At 44.7% G+C, this 24,059-nt stretch overlaps 1 protein-coding gene across 6 annotated transcripts in view; it reads right to left on the bottom strand.

Moving 5' to 3' along the window:
- Nucleotides 1–24,059, bottom strand: part of DMAP1 (DNA methyltransferase 1 associated protein 1) — a 42,354-nt gene that overhangs the window by 14,967 nt on the left and 3,328 nt on the right. For all 6 annotated transcript variants that reach the window (XM_072868255.1, XM_072868253.1, XM_072868254.1 and 3 more), the window contains 7 exons: nt 23,960–24,051; nt 23,144–23,339; nt 18,403–18,561; nt 17,094–17,261; nt 15,932–16,117; nt 12,866–12,937; nt 603–675 (listed from right to left, as the gene is read on the bottom strand). In XM_072868255.1, the coding sequence (XP_072724356.1) occupies nt 603–675; nt 12,866–12,937; nt 15,932–16,117; nt 17,094–17,261; nt 18,403–18,561; nt 23,144–23,339; nt 23,960–24,051 (946 nt within the window). The remainder of the gene's footprint in view (nt 1–602; nt 676–12,865; nt 12,938–15,931; nt 16,118–17,093; nt 17,262–18,402; nt 18,562–23,143; nt 23,340–23,959; nt 24,052–24,059) is intronic.

Below are 24,059 nucleotides of genomic sequence, written 5' to 3' on the forward strand. Positions count from 1 at the left end.
CCCTCTAGCTACGAGTGGGTATTGTACATGTTAAGTGAACCCTTCTTTCTGCTGCTAAGACACTGGAGTTCAAGAGTGAGGGATGTGTGTTTACTCGCCTTTCAGCAGAGATGCTCCAGATTTTCACACAGCATGCAACCTATAAAGGGGGGATGAACAGTCCCAGACACATTTTGGACTTGCCACCGTGAGCAGTAAATTAAGAGGAAACGAAGCTTGAAAGCAAGACAGGGCAGCCCTGAACAATGCGCATGCCGTGGTCACTAACACACTTACAAGTACCTCTCCCAGCAAGGCTGAGATTTGCCTTCCTAATACTGTGCTGCCTCTCTTGATGGTTAAAAAGGCCCAAACAAGAGAGAAACAAAGGCTCTTTTAAAACATTTTTCTACTGGGAGGAAAAAAAAAAACCCCGTGCATCTTGTTCTGGCTTTTACCCTCTTTTTTTTTTAAAAAAAAAAAACACATAAAATATTTTAAAAACCATTCACATACTGTTATTCAAGAAACTGGCTGTATTACTAGGGGAAAAAATAGCCCATCTCAAGAACAAAGGCTAGCTCTGTGTGTCTCTTTCTCTCTCGCGTGCCCCCTTTACTCACCTACTCCGAGTTCCATCAGCATCTGCTCCAGGGCTTTAATCTTCTTCTGTCCCACCGAGCTTGGCAGTTTCATCTGGAACACAAAGGTAACAGAGCCACACAGCTCAGAGATAGCCCTCACTCACAGCCGTCTAGTTCAAAAGGCAAGAGAGCTTTTCTTTTTATAGTGCAGGGGGAACAAAAAAAGAAAGGGAGAGAAAGGAAAATCAAGTGGTAAGAGAGGGAGACAGGGGCTGAAAGTTTTCAGACTAGGTCCGAGGGCAGGTATTGAAAAGCCCGGTCGTGAGGGCTTTTATTTTCTCTCTCGTGTGTGTGCAAGACACGCTGTTTTACAGTTTCCATGTGTCACTGAATTAACAACAAAAGTTCTTCTTGGCTTCAAACCCTCTCCCGCGGTGCCCAGCCCATCAAAGGGCTCATTTACACAGCGGCTAATGTGCAATGCTGCCCTACTTTATTCGCTTTAGCCGGCCTGATTAGACTCATGCGCTAACAGACTCACTTCTCCTTTTACCTGCTGAGCCCCAGACCTGTGGGATTCATTTACAGAGCAGGCTTTATAACAAAGGGGAGAGACAGAGAGAGCACAGTTACTTGACTGGCGGAAGTGTGAACATACATTTACATCGGAGCTAAGGGGCTAGGTGAGAGAGGAAGCATCAGATGTGAGCTATGAAAGGGAATTGGAGCTGGCCAGGAGAGGAAGAATGCATACACTTAGCAGGGTCCTTCCTCTGCATTCATTTGGGCTCTAGCAGGAGCGCTAGCTGCTCAGACCAAGCATTTATTAGATTACAAGCAATACAAACGCAGCTGGCACAATATGGCAGAGAGAACAGGTTTCCAAGCCCTGTGGATATATCCAAGAACGAATGAAAGCACTTTCCTTCCTCAGCAATGTTAGAAGACAGACCAGGAAAGAAGTGATTCTCAACACCGCAGTGTCTAACACCTTACTGCACACAGTCGTAGGCTGTCCCTCCATATCCAGCCCTGGGAAGGTCAGCTCACACCTCCACCCAGGGATCACCATCACCAGCCCAAGCTGCCCAGCAGGCCGTTGAATAGCCAAGAGGTGAGAGCATCCCGTAGCCATCCTGCACACCACTTACTGATCAGTGGCTGCAACCTTGGCCAAACCAACCATGAGCCTACAACACTGGGCTGGGAATGACCTGAAGGAAGAGCCATCCTTTACTCTACCTTAAAACTGGCCTCTGAGGTGAGCTCACCAGAGGGTCCCATGGTCACCTCACTTCCCATAAGCCACAGGCTGAAGTTCCCCAAAACAGACAGCCCAATGTCAGTCTCACACAGTAGGCCCATCTTTTCCACAGTGTTCACTGCCCCAACACAAAAATGACAAGAGACACCACCTGGAACTTCTTAATTCCTTTGAAGGCAGGAGCACTGCACGCACATACCCAAATGGTGAAAGCGCTAACCTTAACTCAGCTGTGGCTGGGTATGTCCCATCAGCAGCTCCACAACCCCAATGCAGGACCTGCTGGGAAAACGTGCCTTCTCCACCACATCATTTCAGCCAAGAAACCAGAGTACGGACGCCACAGAGCACCTCAGGGGAACAGGCCTTTCACAGTATATGCTAAGAAGCACCGAGTCCTTTTGCTAGATATTACCACCACAATTAAGACTTCAGCAAAGGACCAAGAGGACTATCAGGGGAGAATTTCTAAGAAACCAACCTGATCCAGAGGATCCAAAAGGAGCACTAGGGAAAAAGGAAAACCTGCCCTTGTGCAAACGGCCAGCACAGGTAAGGACTAGAGAACCCCTCTGTCCTTTTTTATACCCTGACAGTCTTTGGCTTAAAGCTGGGGTTTCTGCGTAGCAGTGAATTTCATACCTCAGAGACTGAATCTTTGCAGTTGACCACAAAATGATTGTTTTAGCAGAAGAAAGGCTGCCAAAGGTATCAGGTATTTGGATTTCAGTCAAGTCTTTGGTCCAGAGTCTTAACTTGCGCAGAACCTTACTAAAATAGGTTTTCCCAGGAGCTCTGCTGCACAGACTACTTGCACAAGCTCTGCTAAAAAGCAGCAGGACAGGGTAGAGCCCTAAGATAGGGCAGCCCAGAGCACTGGGACAGGAGATGGTTCTGTTTATTTGGTGGGTGCCATGCTGCAGCTAGCAGCAGGATGCCAAAGAAGGAAAGGTCACTTAGCACAGCTTAGCAGGAGACAGAATGGTTAGCCTGGAGCATCGGGAAGACATTCTTGAGAGCAAGAGGCCTTGGTCCAGAGAACTGTTCTGCCCCACAAGGAATCATACAGGACATTTAAGATGGGCAACATACCCAGCTCTTCCTCAGCTGGGGGATGTATGGGCTGACCTAGTCAGACTGTGCCATCCTTAACTTGTAGGACACAAAGAGTTAACAGAGCCCAGGATCTCCTCATTGAAGAGCTCTGGACACACAATACTTGTGTGATTATCCCAGCCCTGAGAGTCTGTCTTCACCCCTGCCCCTAACACCAATGTCACGGTCTTTCTAGCTAAAGGCAGGATTCCCTTCTGTTAAACACTAGCTGGTAGAAGCGTGCTGGACTTCAAGCCAGCTTCAGGAACAAAGGACAAGAAATAGGCAAAGTTCATGCTTGGCTAGGCTAGGTGGACAGACAGGAGGTCTCGGCTTGCTGGTTAGAGGAAGAGCACAAGCTTTTCTCCTGGGAGGCTTCCACCAGCTCAAGGAACTACTCGCAACACAAACGATTAACCTGGCAAAGCCTTCAACTGTGATGTTGTGCATGTCCTGTTCACATCCCACAGAAGTCTGGTCCATGAATACTGAGCCAAGGTCTTCACTAACAGTCCTGAAGATTAGAGGATGGAGCAGGGAGAGGCAGGACAAATTAATTTAACTTCAAAGAAAGGAAGAGTAGAGATGCTCAGGAGGAGTGGGGCTGTGAGTTTAGTTTAAAAACACATCAATTAAGCTTCCTTTTAATTCAGGCAGGAGGATCTGGCCTGCAAACAGGAAGGCTTCATTGGTTTCTCAAAGCAAGAGTATATTTTAATTTTACCATCATTAAGAAAATGTTATGATTTATGTGGCTGCTGTCGGACTAATATCTTTAGAATTTAGCTGGCTAAGCCAATTCATCTCTAAGACTGATGAAGGCTGATTGCTCTCTATGCAAAATGTATTAAAACTAAATGAGCAGTCTATTACTCAAATGCTGCTGATAATCTGTTAGCCAGGGTCCGTTAGCTGGGCTGCCTTGTTGCAGGAGAGAAGCCTTCATGCCCTGTACAGCTCTGATAAGCCCAAGCTTACTTCAGCAAGTCCTTCTTTGTTTTGGTCTTTTACGTAGATGTCCAGAGATGCACCAAAGTGCTGGAAGTGGTGTATCACCTGCCCTCATTCCTGAGGAATGAGGCAACCCACAGGGACCACAGGTCCCAGCCAACGGCACAGAGAACAACTCTCTGGCTCAAGATGTGCGTGCTGGGATACGTGGCTTCTGCAGGCCATATCTCTGTGTTAATGAAAACACCACTCAGGGCAATCTCGTTGCTTATACCACAGCTCCTGGGATGTTCTTGGTGTTGTCATGGATCGAGGCCTCCGCAGGGGCTGAGGAAAATTATGTTCCTCGGAGAACTCCTATGAGCAACCACAGCTTCCGAGGTGAATGGCATTTGCCCTTTTCTTTCCTTCCTTATACTAGACTATTAGTGTTATTTATTATCTTTAAAGTCCCCATATAATAATAATACCTGGGAAACAGATTGTTCCCATCAGAAAACTGATTAGCCGGGATTTTTGAGGTTACTATATTTTGGATGCTCTTCTCCTTTGACAGCCTCTCCCTACAGCCCTCTTTGCAACACCAGCCTGCGCTTATAATTACACCAACGTCGCTTTTGATTTAAGGACTGTAATCCTTTGTCCTTGCTATAAACAACCTGCATTAAACACATGAACTGCATGTACCAAGAGAAAAATAAATAAAGAGCTACAGAAAATTGTGTGAATCAACACCATGAAGCCACAGTACCAGAGCCTTCCTATACAGAGAGGAGCCTTGCCTGATCCTGGGATACACAGCCTCTGCTGGCATGCACTTGGCCCGAGAGGCATGGAGCACACCGGTACTGACCCGGTCTACTCTTCCCTGAAGGAGGAGGGCATTGCTCAGGAACGGGGCCATGCAGCTTAAATAGATGAACAGAGCATCCACCGCACTTTCACAGCAGGGGTTGAGAGACTGGGGGGTGGCCCTGAGCAGTTCAATTTCTACAGAGGGTCTCATTTGGAGGGGAGTATGCTTGAGGTTTTGAATGATACAGGATTTTTATGTAATGTTCGAGACATTCCGCCAACAAAACCTTGCTAATTCACACTAATGGCTGGGAGACCTACTGCAAATTAATTGCTAATTGGCAAAATTCATTAAATGAACAAACATGATAAGAAATAACTGAAGATATAGCCTCCCCCAAATAACCTCCCTTGGCTATTTTTTGTGTGCCATTTGGTTTTCATGATTTATGCTAATACTTTTAAGCATAGTTGTAAATGTATTTGAGTATATTTTGGAGGAGTAATGAAGTCTAAGTAATAGCAGAGCTTGCAACACAGTCCCCTGTTATGTCTTACAGCGTGACCACCTGGCAGGGAGAGACTGTCATGGGGATCTGCACTAGGAATGGAAGAGATCTGCAGGATCTACAGACAGATTCAGCTAGGTCCCACATGTGATTATATCTATGTGGTCATCTTAAATGTCCTGCTCTCAATTTATTGCTTTCTTCATAAATGCTCCATTTCTGGTGCTCACAACTTCAAAAAAAAAAAAATCCCACTTTTGTGCTGAAACCTTTTGTTTGGTCTATCACCAAAATACAAGGTTTTTAAAATTAGTCAGTGGTTATTTGGATATTTCACACGTACCCTCCCTGATGTTGCACTTCATTTTAATTCAATTTTGAGATGACCTTTTCCTTAAACTCAACCTTCCCCAACCCTAAACAATATGACTGTCCCAAAACCGTTAATCCTAAAAACACCACGCATCTCACCTGTGTCTGTACAGCTATAAACCGTGGTTTTATGCACCGGCACTGGTATTGTTGTTCAGCATTATAATACAGCTCACTGACATTGAAAACCACCTTCTTCATGGATTTCAGCAGCTAGAAAACTTTCTCATTAGGCACTTTCTTCACGGATATCTTTAGAGTACTGAATTGCTTAGTGGGTTTCCGGGAAGGAGTGCTAAAGTTTCAAATGAATAATGTTTTTTCCATCTTCTGGCTTAAGATGGGGAAAGAAGGTCAACCTTTCCCTGGCTGCATGGCTCTACTCTGCAGGAGTGGACAGTCTCCACTCCCACACAGTTTTAAGACTCAAGGAAAGAAAGAACCATATTAAGTACTTTAGCCTTATTGCTCTGGAATTTAAAAAACCCCAACAGAGAAATTCAATTTCAGATATGAACATGCACATTTCTGGAAATTTGAAGTGCTTAACTGCTCAGAACTAAAGCGTTACAATGGAAGGCAGATGGGTAATTGCAATGGATATATGCAATTAGTTATATTAGAATTTAGAAAAGTTTGAAATTGCACAGGTATTCTCTGCCTCAATGGACATACATGCTTCCCCCTGCCCCAGCTTACAGCCATGGACCTCATGTCTTATGTCAGTGCCTGCTGATCTGCCAGAATAAGATTTAGGACAGATAAAAATAAAGAGTCATACTGCTATCCCATCTCTACTATGTAACACATCAAACGCACAGCGATCACTCCAGCATGGCACATGACCATCAACTTGCTCCATCAATGAGGCTTAATGCTAAATAAACCAATCTTTTAAGAAGAAAACATTTATATATTAACTTATGTAAATAGTTATTTCAGGGTTTTTTTTGGACTGAAGTTAGACATACCTCACAAATTCCCAAATCAATTGTGCAAAAATATAAATTCTGTACTTTAATCCTCCTAGTAAATTAAACCAGTTTTACTTGTCAGAGGGATATACCTAGTGAAAGCTTTGTCAAGGGTGAGGGAGGCCAACAGATCCCAGAGAAGCACAGCACACTTGGGCATACAGCAAAGTAGCAGCTCACTGATCCTATAAACATTAATGCCTCATTATGCATCTATAGCGCTGATTCAAGGGGTAAAGCTAAGAGATACTTCCAAAAGAAACCAAAGGTCCTGGAGCATCAATGTCTCAGCATGAGGGGTTTTCACCAGTGCAGGTAACAAGGTCTTCAAGGTTTTTATACTCTCCCACCCCTTCCCCCCTAGGAAGGGAGTACAGATTGCTTTGACCCACCACAAGTAGTCTAAAATGAGAATGACTTGGAATACACACAAATGATGGCTGATAACCTGGAAAGAGTCAGCTTTCTCCCAATTTGACGTACAGGTTGTGACAAGAAACAAGACACCTGAGAAGACAAGAAGAATTCCCACCTTGCCAGGAGTGCCTGCCATTTAGAAGATGGTCATCTTCTGTCAAGCAAAGTATTATCTGCCACTTACCAATCCTGAGATTTCCTTGCCCTTACATACATTTTGCTTTAAATATAGTGCAAGCCTCTAAAACAAATACAAAAAGACTACAGGAAACGTGTAGGGAAAAATAGTAAAATACATGGTGCAGAAGAAAGAACTGCACAGGACATTTTTAGTGGAGGGCATTTTATGTTAAAAGCACATTACCAGTATGACACTATAGTATTTTGCTTTAGGAGATCTGCAGATTCGCAGACAGTCCTACGCCTGCCTCTCACTACAGGTGCAGAAACCAAGCTGAGACCTGTAGAGGTGGCTGCAGAAAATGGAAATGGCCGCAGAAGAGTGTGCTACGATCACAGGGAGGGAGGGCCCTAACATAGGCCACAGGAGGAGGAACTCTGAGGACAGTTTCACATAGTACAAGAACATTATGTAAACTTCCAGATCAGACACAAATCCAAGAAATGGTAGCAAAGCATGCATCTAGTCTGGAATTGATGTTGCCTTTCTCTTAAATATTTTAACTGAAACTACACTTGCACAAATACAAAAAACCACAGTGACTAATTACACTCCAATCATTATATTGGTTACACTAATGAAAGAAAAAATGAAAGAAATGGTGCTCTGCACAAGTTACATGCAATCAGATTACCTGATGAATGACACCTAAGACCGTGTCACTATGGGCACACAAAGGTAGTAAAAGCTTTTCAAATCAGTCCAGGACTGGCAGACAAAGGTCCCTGAGACCTCATACTGCACAGACACTGGTACCTGACAATTCAACAGAAGCAGCAACACGGAGTGTCCTTTCCAGAACTACAACTTATTTTAAAAGACCCCATTACTGTACCCAGAGTGCTCTCTTTATACCCAAGAGCCTACTAGGCTTTGGTCCAGATGCTCTCCCACACCAAAGAGCTCCGCAAAAAAGGCGACAGATGCATTTTCTTTCAGCAATTTAACATTAACTGCCTTTCTGTTTAGCTAAGAATGAGAACAGAGGAAGAGGAGTGTTGGATTCACCTTCTTTAGTTCATTCAAGATTTTGTATCCTTTGCTGTTCTCTTTAAAAATAAATACTCCAATATTTTCATCTTATTTCATTCTCTACAGGCAGGAGTTTGATTAGGAAATGCACCAGCACTCTCTTGGCCCTAATTAAAGGGCATGTAATACAACAAATAGATGGCAATGCCACAACATGAATTCAATCCAGCCTGCATCATTTGTTCGTAACTTTTATTCACAGAAATGAGACTACTACTTTCCTTCCACACCTCTGTCAGGCTCCCCATGGAAATTACTCTCATCCACTCTCTTGTAGAGTGCAAAACGTACAACTTTGCTAATGAAAAATTGCTAGCAGAAGCAACAAGCACATCTCAGCTAACTAATCCATGGGATGTTCAGATCTGGAAACATAAACTTTCCTACCTAATAAGGGTGTGCTGATCTCCATCAGATTGATGCCAGGATGCCTTGGAGTGCAATCAATACAAAACAAATAAATTATTAATTGCTCCAAGTAATTAAATTTATCAAATCCAAATAAAAATAACTGATATTTTATGGAACTGCTTCCAAAGCTGAACCTCTGAAGGGACAGTATTGATCACAGGAGGACAGACAGATGTTTTACATGTTCACAGCCGATGAGGTCTGGGTTTGCATTAATGACAGGGAAGGAACAGAGCCAACAGCCTCCGATGCAGAGTAAACAGGTGGCGTGCTTGGCCATTTAATTGTGGGTAGGATCAAATATGGAGAATAAACATGTCTAAACACATACATACAATCACCTCTTCCTCTAGAAATATCATTCACCTTGGAGCGGTAGTAAGCACTCAGTTCCCACTCCAAGAAAAAACAAATGGAAGAGAACTCACACACACGCATTCCTGCCACAACCACAGTAAATTCTTACTCATTAATCAGTGCTACAAAAAATGCTCAGCAGGCTAGTAAATATTTAAAAGCTGGTGAGTGTGAATATTTGAATCAATGGGTACTAAAGCTGTACTTGTAATTTTCCTTCCTCTACTTCTTTTTTAATTGGTCCGACTGGCAAATTGTCTACAAGATCCCAGTTAGCAGATGGAGTCACTCTGCTGGCTGGAAGCCTTTTCTGAGGGGAGGTGGCCGGCTTTGAATTACTAAGCTGGAGCATCCCTCAGTCCTTTCTGTGGACTGAGATCTCTACAAATTCCTTTTCATCCCAGAGTTTTGTTTCCAGATGAGACATCACTCAATTGATTCTCTTCCAGTTCCTTTGTTTCCAAACTTGTGACAACAGAGCAAGGACACAGACTTATACCTCAACATGCAGAAGTGGGGACAAACATCCACCCTTTTCCATCCATCACCTTCCTTCTTAAAAGCACTCCTGCAGCAATTCAACAGCATTAATGAAATAATAACTTAAAATTCACAGATAAGGCTGAGAGAGAAGATGAGCAACTTAAAACACACTGAAGAGATGCTAAGTATGCCGAAGTCAAGTGCACACAATAAACTCAAAGATGAAGGTTAAACTTAAAAGAAAGCTGAACATGACACGGTACCGAAACACTGCGGTGAATTCAAAACAAAAGCAGCTCTGCCCTACAGAAGCAACAGGATGCCTAGATCACAAACGTGTGGTTATTGTTGGTTTGTCTGGGTCCTAGAAAAGATTCAAGTTCAACAGCTCCCATTTTCCTTTCCTTCAGGCAGATCCTCAGCAAAGCTTTCCTTCCTCATAGCTCCCTGCTTTCCCTTTAGTCTCTTCCTCTCCTTTCCCTGTACACATTCCCTACCCATCTCTCATTTCCTCTGGCTCTTTGGCTGTCTGCCCTCCCAGCTGAGCAGACCTGGTATAACAGGAAGTTTTCCAGAAGTAACTTAGGATTAATAATACATTTCTGGTGTTATTTTCATAACACTGTTTTACTAACAGCAAAGGCAAAGGTCTAAAACTCCTTTTCAAGAAACTCATGAAAGGCTTACCCCCTTCCAAAACATCTACTACTGCCTCCTGTTCTCAGTGGCACCAAGGCAATACACTGCCTTGAATTAAGATGAAGCTTTTCATAATGCCCAGCTTCCTACTGCCTTAAGAGAAACTTGCAGTCTGTGCTGTCAGGAGGCAGAGGGGAAATCCCATGCAGAGCAAGGGCACAGGGGCTGTGGCCTTCTTTGCCTGTGGCCACAGCCCCATGGAGAACAATGGGAGACTGAAGCCATTGTGATAGAAGGCAGCTTGTCGAACTCACTGGAGAAGATTACTCTTCAGCGTCTGCTGAAGGAGAAACTTTCGGTTATGAAGAATAATGGCCATAAGTGACCATTAATCCTAGGGGAAAAAAAAATGTCTTCAAATTCAGCCTCTGCGTAAGATTTTGTAAGCTTTAACGACAGGGGGAATTTGAAAAGCCAGGGCTATTGTCATAAAAACTACTAGGAACAAATTAAGTTGAATACAGATTGCTAACTTTTTCTTCAAGGATTCATTTCTATAAATTAATTTTAACTCAAGTTTTCAGACTAATTGTAAATCCTCAGGGGAAAAAAAAAAAATAGTATCTCTAATCAAAGAGTAAGTGCTATTATCCTGGGGATGATATGGTACATTTTTCACACGTGACAGAGGTTGAGTCCCTGATCTCAGTGCAAAATCCAACTTTGCCTAACTATGAAGGCGTAAAGCACATTAGCAAAGTACAAAATAAAGGAGGACAATAGAAGCCTTTAGGTGAGGAACCCTTTAGGTCCTCAGGCAAAAAAACTTACTGCAGGATGTCACAAGCCTTTAGAAATCATTTTCCAGTGTGCTCAGGGCAAAACATCTTACGCTGGATGTTGCCAGAGTACAAGTTTCCAGCACAGCATCCCAATTCCTCACTGAGTCCTAGTCAGCTCCCATCCTTATCAATTCCATACCACTGGTGTGTAGAGGGTTTGCCACATAAATCCCACGAGTAAAATAATTTGGATTAGCGTGGATTGTCAACTCTATACCACTTAGCACTTCAGCATCTCTTACCAGTTCAAAAGGCCCATACCAACCTCATGTAATTAATTCTCCCCATCACCCATATGTGAAACAAGTGAGTCTATTAGCTCTCGTTTTAAAACCAGGAAAGATTTGAATAAGGAAGCCAGGTGACTGACTAAAAGCCACAAATGAATTCATTTTACTGGGTTGGAGGCAGGTTTCACACTTCCAAGCAAAAAAGTGTTGTTTTCTCACCTAGATTGGTGATTTGCAATCTTTTCAATTTGCAAGCCAGTGGTACTAATAACAACAGCATTTATCTCCTTAAAAATTTCAAACAGAGCATAAGAAGTTGCTCTAGGTCATCCCAGGAGCGTGGATACTGCAGGCTGAAAGTTGCTGAATCAGACTGCCATGCCTCAGCTTATCACTGCATTTTGTGAGCATTAAAGAGAACACGGAGAAGCATGTAGCACCCATTTTCACAAAGGCTGGGATGTGAATTGCCTGTTTGGCACATGAAAAGGCTGCTGGCTTTGCCAGATGGTTCCATCACTGACAGGTTATTGCTCAGCTTCTCTTCCGGGGGGTGGGTGGGGGTGGGTGTGTGTGTGGGTGTGTGTGTGTGTGTGTGAAAAAACAGAAAAGATCAACTATCACTTATTAGTTTTCAAAATCCAAATCAATCTCCATAAATTACTCTATTTATCTTGGAGAACACATCTGCCATGCCTCCATAAATCTCAACACATGCACTGCAGTCTTGCCTGTCACTTGCTGGGATTTTTGACTTCCTCAAGGCTGTAGCCCCTCACTCATACAGGTAGCCTGCAGATGGTGGTACTTGTACACTAAAGAGGTCCCCCAACAGTGACCTTGCTGGTGCATACCACCTCTAATGTGCACATGCACCCATATGTCAAAGCAGCATGATCCCAAACACGTTTCTATTAACAGCCCCAGGGTGTTCCCAGGAAGATCCGAAACTATTCTGACATCAAAAGAACATCCCATAAAACAGTCTTTAAAAGTGACCTAGAAAATTACTCTGCCAAGTGAGGATGCCAGGCAAGGAACCTACTTCTCCACCTTTGCTACAATAAAGCAACCAAGGATTATTTTATTTGGCTAGAAAAAAAAAGCACTTGTACTGGCAAGCAGGATTTTGCTACCAAAACCCCTCTGAAATCATTCAGTCGGCCAGGCAGGTTTAACTTACTCAGTATCCCAAAACCTGTCGCTAAGAGACAGGTGTCAGGTCTTGCTGATAAAACAGCAAGAAAGTTCTTTTCTCAGGGATATCTGTGCAACAGAACGAACAAAGGGGCTTTTCCCCAAAATATTTTCTGAAGATAATGGAAAAAGGAAGGCTAAAAATTGTATGCATTTATGCATGTGTCTCTTTTCCAAATCACACCCTGAACATCCGGTTCTTAAAAGCACCTCTCATCCGTTAACACACATGCTCTATGAGGCCTATTACATTTGACTGTGTGCTCCGTTTGGACTAGACAGCTCCACTTGGGTCTGTCACGTGTGTCTAACAGCAGAGCGGGCACACCAGTAACAAACACCAGCAAGTCCAGGTGCCCCTGCAAGGCGGTGAGCTGGCTTGCACAGAGCCAGCATTCCAGGTTTCTGAGTCTCCACATTTATGGAATTCCTTTCTTATTTTAGAGGCAAGAACTTGACTTTCTTTAGCTATAAAAGGAGAACAGATGAAGAGACATACAGGCAGACTGAAAGACATTAACAGAGGTCCCAAGGGACCAGGACAACAGCCTACCCTCTGGCTTCGCAGCGTGACACCTGCAGATTTGAAGTCAGGAAACTTGATGCCAGCAGTCTCAGGAACAGCCTGAAAGAGATCGAAACAGGATGTGTTGATAGAGGAAACACAAGAAATGCAAGATTTCATATAGAGACTATCTGAAGGGGAAACACTGTTTCCTGTGACAGAGAACCACCTGCTACAGCCACATGTCAGAGCTGAGGCAAGAGGAAAATCCCAAGCAATGGGATTCAGTGGGAAAATCCCAAGCAAGCCACTGAGAAAAATACTGCAGTTCAAGGTATCTTGGAGAGCTTAAGCATTTTTGCTTGGTTTAAATGGTTTAAATGCAGTGATGTACACAGATCCTTATACCCATCCACACAAGCATAAACTCTAACCCTAAACGGTACTCCTTATACTAACATATGCATATTTGCACAATATCATCCTTATCTAACTTAGGCCCATTTCACTGATCAAAACAGCCCAGGACTTCCCTAAATCTTGGCTTTTGACTGCAAGACCTCGTAAGGAATGAGCTGAGAAACCTCTGATCTGTACAGACATGAGCCCATTAATGAGGATGTAAGGACTGTACCCCTCCAAGGAGGCCTGCTGTTCATACACGTTTTGCCATTTATCCACTCATTAGACAGTTTTCTTTCTTCCTCACTTCATGTTTTAAGCATAGTAATACAAGAAGGCAAACTTCTAATGCTGCTACTAGACAGCAGAGCATTTAGTTGCATTTCGACAAAATGGAAAAAAAATAAATGAAATCCTTTAAAAATCTGTGCTGCTGAGCAAAGCACAAGGTGAACATACTTTTAAATGATTAAACCAGCCTATCTGCAGGGCCCTGTGCACTGAATGGCATGGGGTCCTCTGAATGGGTCAGCGATAGTCATGTTTCAGTCTATGAATAGCCACAACCTCTGCAAAACGCATGCTCAATCACGCTTTTCCAAAAGGAAGAGTCACCTCAGATCTCCCGATTTCTCTGGAGACAGCATTCCCCTTGCTGCTCCCACATTTCTCTGCAGAAAGGCTCTACAGCTTGCTCTTTTTTCGTTCCAGACAGGGCTGAGACAACCAGGACTGCCCCAAGATCACAAGACATGCTGAAGGACAGTGACTCAATTCTTCAAGTTCCCTGCCAACGACTCTCATATCTCTATCAGCTATCTCTATGTCTTGGTCTTGAGGTGGCACCTTGCAACTGCTCTGCGTGGCCAGGCATTAAGATTTTTCTTCAGTTATCTGTGGTCAGTCCAATAAACAAAGACCCCAGAATGAGATTTCTAAACATGATCATTGTGGAAAAAGTATTCTCTAACTACCAACAGGGCTCATGAACTTATCAAAGTGATCACTTTGATCTTTGGTAGGATGTAGCCTCCCTGCTTGGATTATTAGACAAAGCGGGTTGCAATCAAAAACCAGTCCTCTCTGCTTCCTCTGGATGAAGGCTGGCTTTCAGACTCCCCGAACTCTGACCCCCAGCCTGTTACTGAACACCCTGTCACAAGCAGTGAGGGTAAATCAGCATCGTTGGCTTAGCCGAGACATCTCTGACTGCACTCAGCACATAAGCAATTAAATGGGTTCTTTTGCCTTGCATGCCTGTAAATGCTGTAAACGCTTCAACCTCAATTGACTCTTTGGTAAATGATTTTCCTTTGTTGAAATGATGCTGATGCAGCTCCTGATTCAAATTCTTAGTTAAAATGCAATTTTTTTCTTAACATTTCCTGGCTATAGTTGGTAATTGACTCCTAATGGACTCTGTCATGGTTGAAATGATGCTAGTGCAACAACAGAAACTGCTTCTCTGCCCACCCTGGCGTGCCTATCCACTATATGCCTGCAGACAGACACCAGCCAACAGGCAATATTTAGGGCTCAACTCCCTCGCTTTGGCATCCTCAGCATCCTTCCAGCCCCACTCTCCATTACCACCCTTTTTTCCTTACCACCAATGACGAGCTGCTTTCTTTAGAGGGAGATATGCCAGTCATAGGTGAGCTTTACCAGATCAACCCTCAAAGGAATTCAATAAACAAGGTTCACAGTGATACTATATTAATCATGGGGGGGGAGGCGGGGACAATAAATAAATAAATAACACCCCACACACACATTTATCACAAATTCATGGGGGGGGCAACCCCCCCCAAATAAATATTAAAAAAAACAAAAAACCAAAAACATTTTAAGGAAGTGGTGGCCATTAGCATCAAGCAATAACTGCCTAGCATTCACTGCTTCTGCACAGACCCTCTCTGCACAGCCCCTTTTGGAGGATGATGACACAGGTGCGCTCTCTTCACAAGTTGGAGGGACAGGAATTCCCAAGGACTCACTGGAAACATCTGAGATTTTGTAACAGCCCTTCCCTACTGAAGGTGCTGAATTTAGTCCAGCCCACGCTGTCCTCTTTCCAGAATGGGAAATTGAGGTTACATCAAATGTGAGTTGAAACCTATGTTCTGGGCTCCTTGGACTTTAGCTTGGCTCAGGGAGAAATAAGAAGCAGTAGCTCCCAGAATCCAGGAGTCCCCCGGCAGGGCTGCTCTGATCACAGCTGAGGATGAGGAGAGGGGCATGTACTGAGCTTGGGGAGACGCTGCCGAGACCCAGGAATGGGGAAGGAAAGGGAAACCTGGACTAGAAAAAGAAGGCAGGTGAAAGACAACGGGTTTGTGGGACAACCCTGCACAGCAGTACCAGAATACACTTGGGAGAAGCAGGGAGACAGATGCTTCTCCCTGCCATGAGGCATGAATGGCTGGCACCATTTCATCCCACTTCTCAGGGAGGGAAAGGGAAACAGGACTTAAACCAGCATTTTTCAAATAGGAGGGAGACAGAGAGCACACCAGCCAGAGGACTCTGACAGTGGCTGCCTTAGACCATTCTGCCTTCCAAAAGACGTAACCGAAAACGCATCTGCCAGGAGGCAGCCAGCAGCCACTTCCCCCTAAAAAGCTGAGGGCCTGATCCCACTAGGATTGTTGAAGGAAAAACATGTTACCCAGACAGAGCACAAAGCAGGGGAAAAAAAAGAGAAATCTTTACAGGCTTCTCTGTTTCCTTCTTCTGTGGCAGCTTCTTCTTGGGAGCCTTGCGCTCAGCACGTCTCTGCTCAGTGGTGGTGTCAGCAGCTGTGATGAGTTTCTGCAGGTCTTGGGTTCTCTTTTCTCTCTCTTTCTTCCTGGTTTCGATTTTGCGGAGCTCCTGGATGAGGTATTCTTCTTCTGCCACCTGCAGACCAGAGCACGAAAAGGCAATCAGAGCAGCAGAGAAGGCCTAGCAAGGCAAGGGGGCCATCTACCGATAACAACTCTGCTCTGGGCCATCCTGGGAATGCCTTTAAGCTCCCCTGCCTAATAACCTGCAGAGGACTTGGATTTGCAGAGCACATTATCTTCCACAGCCTTACCCTGCATCCATGGCAATGCCAGTCTACAAACTGGCAGATACTGTGTGGCAATATTCATGATGCACCCTTCAGCACCATCCCTAAGTGATCAATCCCTCCTCCAGATAAGGAGGCCAAGAGCACAGACAGAAGGGTAAAAAAGCCCAAATATACTGTAGTTGCAAATGCAGGGCTGTGAAAAGCTGGGTCCCTCCTCAGACATAGTATGTAGAACTTAGAGCAGCTATGCCTAGTACCAGGACACCTGTCAATGTGGGAAGGACAAGCAGAGACATTACACATGTGAACTTGTCACTGGTGGGAACTACTAACAGAAAAGGATGCTCTCCCCCAGCCCTTGGGGAACACACAGTTCCTTAACCTCTAAACCCAGGGACCGTTACACAGCTTCAACAAAGAGGAGAACTAAACATGCAGATTTACAGTCTTTGATGTTTTCTGGCAAGATTTTTACTCTAAAGGAAATAATTTTCTCCCCATGGGACTCAGGGACTCATAAGGACACTGATCTGAGAATTTGTTTCTATTCAGAGGACTAGTACAGTAAGTGTCACAGAGAAGGTGTTGGCAGTTACCAGAGACCAAAACTCTGCTCACCTAGCCCTCTCTCCTGTACAGTCAGATTTCTCAGTTATTCTCCTTTTGTATCCCTTAAAATGACATGAACTCAACAACAAAAGCAATACTTAGGTTATTGCTCTTTTCTTGTCCAGTCTTTCTTTCCCTTTCCCACCCTCTGGCCTATTTAATTCACCTCATAAACCTTTTGGAGCAGTGATGCTCTCTTCCTCAAGTTACCTGCTCTGGTGTCCTATTGTACAGCCTTTCCAGTTGTTCCTTCCTTCGCCTCTCGTGGCCAGCATCAAAGACTGGGATTTTCAGGTCTGTGCCTGGAGCTGCACGAATATTAGCCAGCTTGGCACAGATGTGGTAATATCGTTCCTTCAGGTCCTCCACTGATCTTTTCTGTGGAAGACATCACAGGAGGACATTATGAAAGAACCAAGCGAAACATTGTGCAGTAGCCAGCTAAGGACCACTGGCTGAAGGATGTCAGATAGGGTATAAGACACAGTGCCTAGGAAGAGCCTTGCCAGTCCCAGTGGAACCACAGGGAAGAGGGATTTTCTCAGGGAACTGCATCAATTAACTGTCATGGGTTCACAGCTACTAAATGTTGGACCAAAGCATCCAACATTAGAGCTGAGGGTTAGAGACAATACAGCAGTGAAGCACTCCCAGATAAAAGGATGCAAGGATAGTTGTCTCGAGAGGAGAAAACCTGTGAACAGGAAACTGTGTCAACCATACTGGAGGTCTCCTCTGAGCTGCTCCAGACAATGGCTATTCAAGCCATAACCAAGAAGGTATCAGCTGCAACAATTCACTGCCCATCATTACATGGAGTCTGAGCTGTGTTCCCTTACTCCAAGCACCAAAGGTGTTTGGGCTGCACAGCTGGGCAGACTCTTGTTATTCCACTTTGCTACAGGCTCTTCACGTGAGCCTTTCAGAGGGCAACAAAAAAGTCCAGCATTTGGAGCTGTTCTGTAGGAGTCACATCATTCCCTCGTGTCACCAGGAGGCACAGAACCAGCAGTTACAGGAGATTTAGCATCATGACACCAGGCTTGCATCTTCAGACCACTGATGGTCCCTGCTTCACAGCAGAGATAAAAGAAGGCTGTGCCAGGTCAGACCACAAGTCAGGAGCAGCACCAGGGAAAAATCCCAATATCCAGGAACCGTTAGCAGATCCTTCTCCCAGGACCTGGACTGGAATCCAGGACACCTATCCTGCTCAGCTAAAGAAACTCCCCAGCTGCCTTATCTTCAAGGAACAATGAGTTGTTCTCCTGGCAGGGACAAACCTTCTAACTTTCTAATAAAACACAACATGGAATGAGCACAGTCACAGTGGATTTAATTACAAACAAAGCAAGCAGCAATGCCCCGTGCTGGAAATTCAATATTCCTTGCTGCCAATAATTCATTATTTTCCCCTAATTAAGTTGATATAAAGGGTAATTTGGTCTTTGCAGTGCAGCAAGCCCTGCACGTGCCGTAGCAGCAGGTTGCTAGCAGCACCTTGGCCCCCAGGACTCACCTTGAACTGCTGGTGATCATAGCGGTCATGAATCACCACAAAGCGCAGATCAAAACGCCGAGCCAGGTCAAAGAGGTGGTCTGTCTCAGCTTTGGTCCACGCATCATCATGGAGATACATCTGGTACTCCTGCTCCGAGTAGACAGGTACCTGCACTGTCTATGCAGGAAAAAGAAAAACATAGCAGTTCTCTTGCAGCACTGCCCTTCTCATTGCCAGCTGGTAGGGGCTGAGATACTTGAGCCAAGAACAAGAGCAGCGTACTGACAGGAGGGGGCTGCCAGGACCCTGAGCAATGGGTCCTGGTAGGAAACGTGACAAGCAAGCAGGGGACTTGATAAGGAGCAATGTGTGATCTCAGGACCACAAACATTACATTCTGGGGAGCCTACTAGGAACAACTGCCTGGGAGGCTGAAACCTATTTCAGGTGGCTGACACAGGCAGAGGTCAGCAACCCACATCCTGACAATAGGTTTCAAAATTATCAGGCTAAAATGACAATGAAACCAAGGTTCAGCCAGCCTCCCTGCATTCCTCCCACATAGCAGCACCAATACCTTGACATGAACTGCTCTGACAGTCAACTCTTTACTTGGGTTGGGACATGCTCACTTGTACGGGAAGAACGGGAAAGGCAAGGAGCGGTGGTTCCTAGCCTTTGGCACACCTCCTGCTTTGATACACAACTCACTTCTTTCATGTTTGGTGCAGACAGTGCTGTGAAGATCTGAAAGGCTGGGTGCTGTACAATTGAGGGCCATAAACTTGGCAAACAACTTTGTCCCTCCCTTCCTCATCCACCCTTTCTCCATCAGAGCCACAGGGCCAAACAACAGTCCAACTCTCAGAGCATCCCAGGTGCCTAAAAGGCCAAACCCACACCACTGTCCCCAGCCTGGAACTGCTCTGCAAGGGCTCTATCCAGAACACAAGTGTCACATGAGTACTAAAGGAGCAGTAAAAATACTTGGTGTATTAGGGGAAGTCCTAGTGCATGGTAAAGCAAAAGTGCAAACAAGTCTGTGCTTTCCTCCCTTACCCCCTCCCACCACTCCTGCAGCTGAACTTTGCTGACCCTGAGGAGGTCCTGCCTCCACACAAAAACATAGTGCACATGTGAGCGGCACACATGCTTCAACACCTCTATGCCCTCCTGAGTCCTACACCAGGAAAGTCCTCCTCTGGGCTCTATGGAGTTCATGAGGATCATTTCTGAGCATCCAAATCACAGTCTCTTTAGGTCTACTGCCTTTTCACAGAATCACAGAATCATATAGGTTGGAAAAGACCTTTAAGATCAAGTCCAACCATAAACCTAACGCTACCAAGTCCACCACTACACCATGTCCCTAAGCACCTCATCCAAACATCTTTTAAATACCTCCAGGGATGGCGACTCAACCACTTCCCTGGGAAAGTGGTTTGCGCATCACTTAGAAACAGAAGCATAAAGGTGAAGCATATCTGCTAGGGACATACCGCACCTCAACCTTCAAGTACCACTTCCACCAGGAGAAGCACCGTCCTATTAGACACCGTAAGGATGCCCTATGTAAGTCATGAAAAAGAAAAAAATTTCTAGAGTAGCATACATACATGAAAAGAGCCAGCAGGGCCCTCTGCAGTGGATGGAAGGAAGGTGGCAGATGCCAGGTCAGAGAACAGAATGGGACATGAGCAAAGAGCAGTCCCCAAAACACTTCCTCAGCCGCTTTCAGCTGAGGCTGCTCAGGTGAGAACTGCTGAGAAGTGAGAAGGTGAGAACTCATCAGATAGGAACCTTGAGCCAACCACGGGATGACTATAAGTTCAAATGCAATGCAGCCATGAAAATGCAATTATGACCCCCAGAGAGGGATTTCCAGCAGAAACTGGCAGGGTTTCAGTTGCACCACAAGACCTTGCCAGGGATACCAACCATAACTCTACTGACCCATGTTCAGGAAAGATGAACTGAAATGGGAACAAGTACAAAGAGCAATGAGGATGACTAATGGGGTGGGGAGCTTGTCTTCTCACAGCAGACTGGAAGAGAAAGGAGCCTAGCAAAGGAAGTCTGAAAGGGAACCTGACTGCAAGCTTCAAGTATGCTAGATGGAATGAAAAGAATACCCACAGGAAGAAAATAACAACTGAAATAAGGACAAAGAAATTGGCTTGCAAAGAAATGCCAATTAAACATGGAAAATTTAACCTGGAAATGAGAAATGGAGCAGACACAGTCTGGAACAGCTTCCCAAGGAAGCACAGGAGCAGAAAAATCCAAGTGCTTTTCAAAAGGAACCTGATCAGTTTATGAAAGGGACTGGATGGTGCAGGCCCTGAAAGAGCCAAGAAGAGGACTCAATGGCCCAGAAAACCCCTCTCAGTCCTACACTTCACACTACAGACTCACACAATGATGGGCATTAAATTAGCTGAAACTGCTCAGAAAAGATCCTGGAGCCATGAGACAGTTCTGTGAAAACATCAGCACAATGCCCAGCAGTGGTGAAAAGACAAACTGAAGGCTAAAAACGATCAGGGGGAAAAAAAAAAAAAAAACAAAAAAAACAACCACCCCCCAAAAAATCAGAGAAACACAGCCAATGGACAAACCCGCCACGCTTCCATAAGTTAAACATGAACCCCTAGTCCACCCGTTTCAAAAGAAAGGATATTTGAGAACAACAAGGGTGACAGAGGGCACAGAAGGGCAGATGTATGTCAAATTATGGAAAACACAGTACATAGCAAGGACAATTTACTACATCATGTAACACAAGATCTCAGAGGCACCAAATGAAACACCAAGGCAGCAGTTTAAAATGAACAGAAGAAAGCACCTTTGCACACCACACAAAATTAACCTGCAGAACTCATGACCATGGGATATTCACAAAGCAGCTTTCTGCCCTGAATGTACCTAGCAAGAATTATTAAACACAAATTCCAAGTTAAGAAATCCTTAAGCCAAAGACCACCAGAAGCTAGGAAGAAATGATCTATATTTGCCCCATTCTCATGCTCTTTCTCTAAGCCTTTACTAATGGTAGCCAGAAACAGAATATCAGCTGAGACTGGCTTTTGCTCCGACACCAGTGAAGTTGCTTTTACATTCCTATTTCACACCCTGGATCAAGGCTCAGTGTACACTGTGAAACCTAAGTTTACATTTTGGATTTCACAAAGAGAAGGGATTTGGGTGGGAGACTGGGAGCAGAGAGAAAAGGCAAAGAAACTAGGCAGTGACACGGCAGATGGGTTAAAGAGCTTGACTGACCAGTGGGACAAACTACACAGGAAAATGGGCTTGTGCCAAGGGAAGTAAGAGATTCAAGCAGAGGTATCAAGTATGTGAGAAGGAAGCCACAGAAGAGTCTGGAAAAGTAAATAAAATTCCTCTGACATAGCAAATATCTGCAAGACTCGTCATCAGTGCCTTCTACCCTCTCAACCACAGATCCACAAGGGTAACAACTTGCTCCTAATATTATGTAATTGTGCATGTGCAGATGGCAGAGGTCTGTACCACTAATCTAAAGGTTGCAGCCTTGCTGAAGGCTCTTCTGTCTGTCAATTCATGGTACGTGATAAAGTTAAGGAAACAAGAATCATATAATTACAACACCCATGTGTGGTCCCCTCTGATAAACTCAGTTCAGCTCAGCCAAAAACTGTTACAGCAGTAGAGTCTTAGAGACAATTACACTCCCAAAGTTTCACTCAGACAGATAGGTAGGTGCCTTGACTAAGTGAGTCATGCTTCAGACTTCCACCCTAGACATCAGAGAAGAGATACCACAGGAGGCTCTTACCAATGTCCCAGCAAGAGGAAAAGCATCAGTCAGAGCTTGAGCCTTCTAACATATAAGGTCAACCAACCACTTAGCTCTGCAGGAAGCCAGGCTTCATTAGAGCTGATACTCTGTGGGTTACAAATTTAAAATGCTGTATACAGTTATACGCAAGCAGAGCTTTTGTGGAATCATGTTGTCACATACTTTTTTTTTCCCCCTTCAGATTTGCATCATGAAGAGGGTTAAATTACATTATGGAGGCACCCTAACACTGCTCCTTCCTAACTTTGGAGGTCCTGACTTTAAAATATAAATCCTGATGTAGTTTTCTTTGTGCATGCACATAAAAGCCCCAACCGCTCAAAGCAGATACATCTGGGACAAAAGACAGCAGGAGATTACAACAACACATTGTGACAATTTAATATAAGACGCAAAGAACAGGGTACTGCACCACACTGATACCACAGGAGCAATTTCAGAGGGAACACACCGTAATTCAGCATCTGTGCTGGAATCTGGCCAAGAGGCTGCAAGCCAGCTTTTTGGCCATGAAGCTCAAGCGAATTTTTTCATACTGGGCAAAATAACAAGACTTTAATGTCTCACTCAGAATAGAATATCTTTTACTACCCAGAGCCTGTAATCAGGGAGAGAATGTTGGTTAGGAAATGAATTAGATGGTACAGTGCCTCCTTACCAAATCAATGACTGCACACAGAGGGCTCTAGCAAGCTCTGACCACATGCTGAGCCCACTTAGCTTAAAGGATCTGGAGGCATCACAGTCTGAGATCACACTGCTGCAGGCCGTGCTGCAATTTAAAATGCAATTGCCAAATCTAACTCAGCCTTCATGTGTTGAAAGAACCAACTTTGTGTCTGGACATTCAAGAAGCTGACTGAAGGGTATTTTCCAGCTGCTATTTATATGCTTTTGTTTGAAAGTGCTCCCACTTACTTTATTAAACCTGGCAAAAGGGTAGTCCTTTCCTTCCTCTGCTGCTCTCCGCCAGTGGTAGAACATCGCTCCATCTTTTCTCGCTGGGTTGGTGAAAGGCATCCACTTCCACGGCCGGACTTTCTTGGACCCCAGTTTTGCTTTGACTGTTCGATAACCCTGAGTTGTATCACTTGGCAGCAGCGGAGGTGCATCCCTGTAGTAGAGAAAAGCACCGGCTGACAAGAAGCAAGAAGCAGCCCAGGACAAACCCAAGGAGATTTCAGACTCAGAGTGGGATCTGCCACCACAACGTCCAGGGTGGGAAAACCTGAGTTTAAGCTTTATTCCAGGTTTTGCACTTCCCAGACTGCAATGCTTCCCGCATCAGAGGACAGAATACACAGCATGGATGGGTTTGAACAGAACCATCTGGAAAGCAAACTACGCAAGAGACCTCTGGGGCAAGGGCACAATCCCTAACAAGCTAAATACAGGCTGCAGCAGAACTCTTTTCGCTGAAATAAAAGCAGGTGCTATTCCCAGTTGCAAATAAAAGAGAATTAGATACAGAAGGGTAAGAACACTGCCTTGTCTACACTAGACTGTTGTGCCTGTACCTAATTCATCTCCTACACAGAGAAAACCCCTCAAATTTAGAAGAGAGAAGACAGACTCTGTCCATGACTGTCTAAGAGAGAAGGGCACAAGTGTGGGCCAAGCACAAAGGGGAATCAATCTGGGAAGTGAGACTGCCCGTGGTTTCAAGAGGATGCTGCCCTGCCGCCAAAAGCCCAGGCTAACCCACAATGTGCACAGATGACCATAAGCTCTTACTTTTTGTCAGAGTAGAGGAGTGCATAAACTTCTCGGTGCATTCCTTCTGGCCTCTTAAACGTCAGTGTCTCTGAAGATTTCTTGGATTTTTTCTGAAACA

This window comes from Ciconia boyciana, chromosome 7, assembly GCF_034638445.1.
Source record: "Ciconia boyciana chromosome 7, ASM3463844v1, whole genome shotgun sequence".
In the NCBI taxonomy this organism is placed as follows: Eukaryota; Metazoa; Chordata; class Aves; order Ciconiiformes; family Ciconiidae; genus Ciconia; species Ciconia boyciana.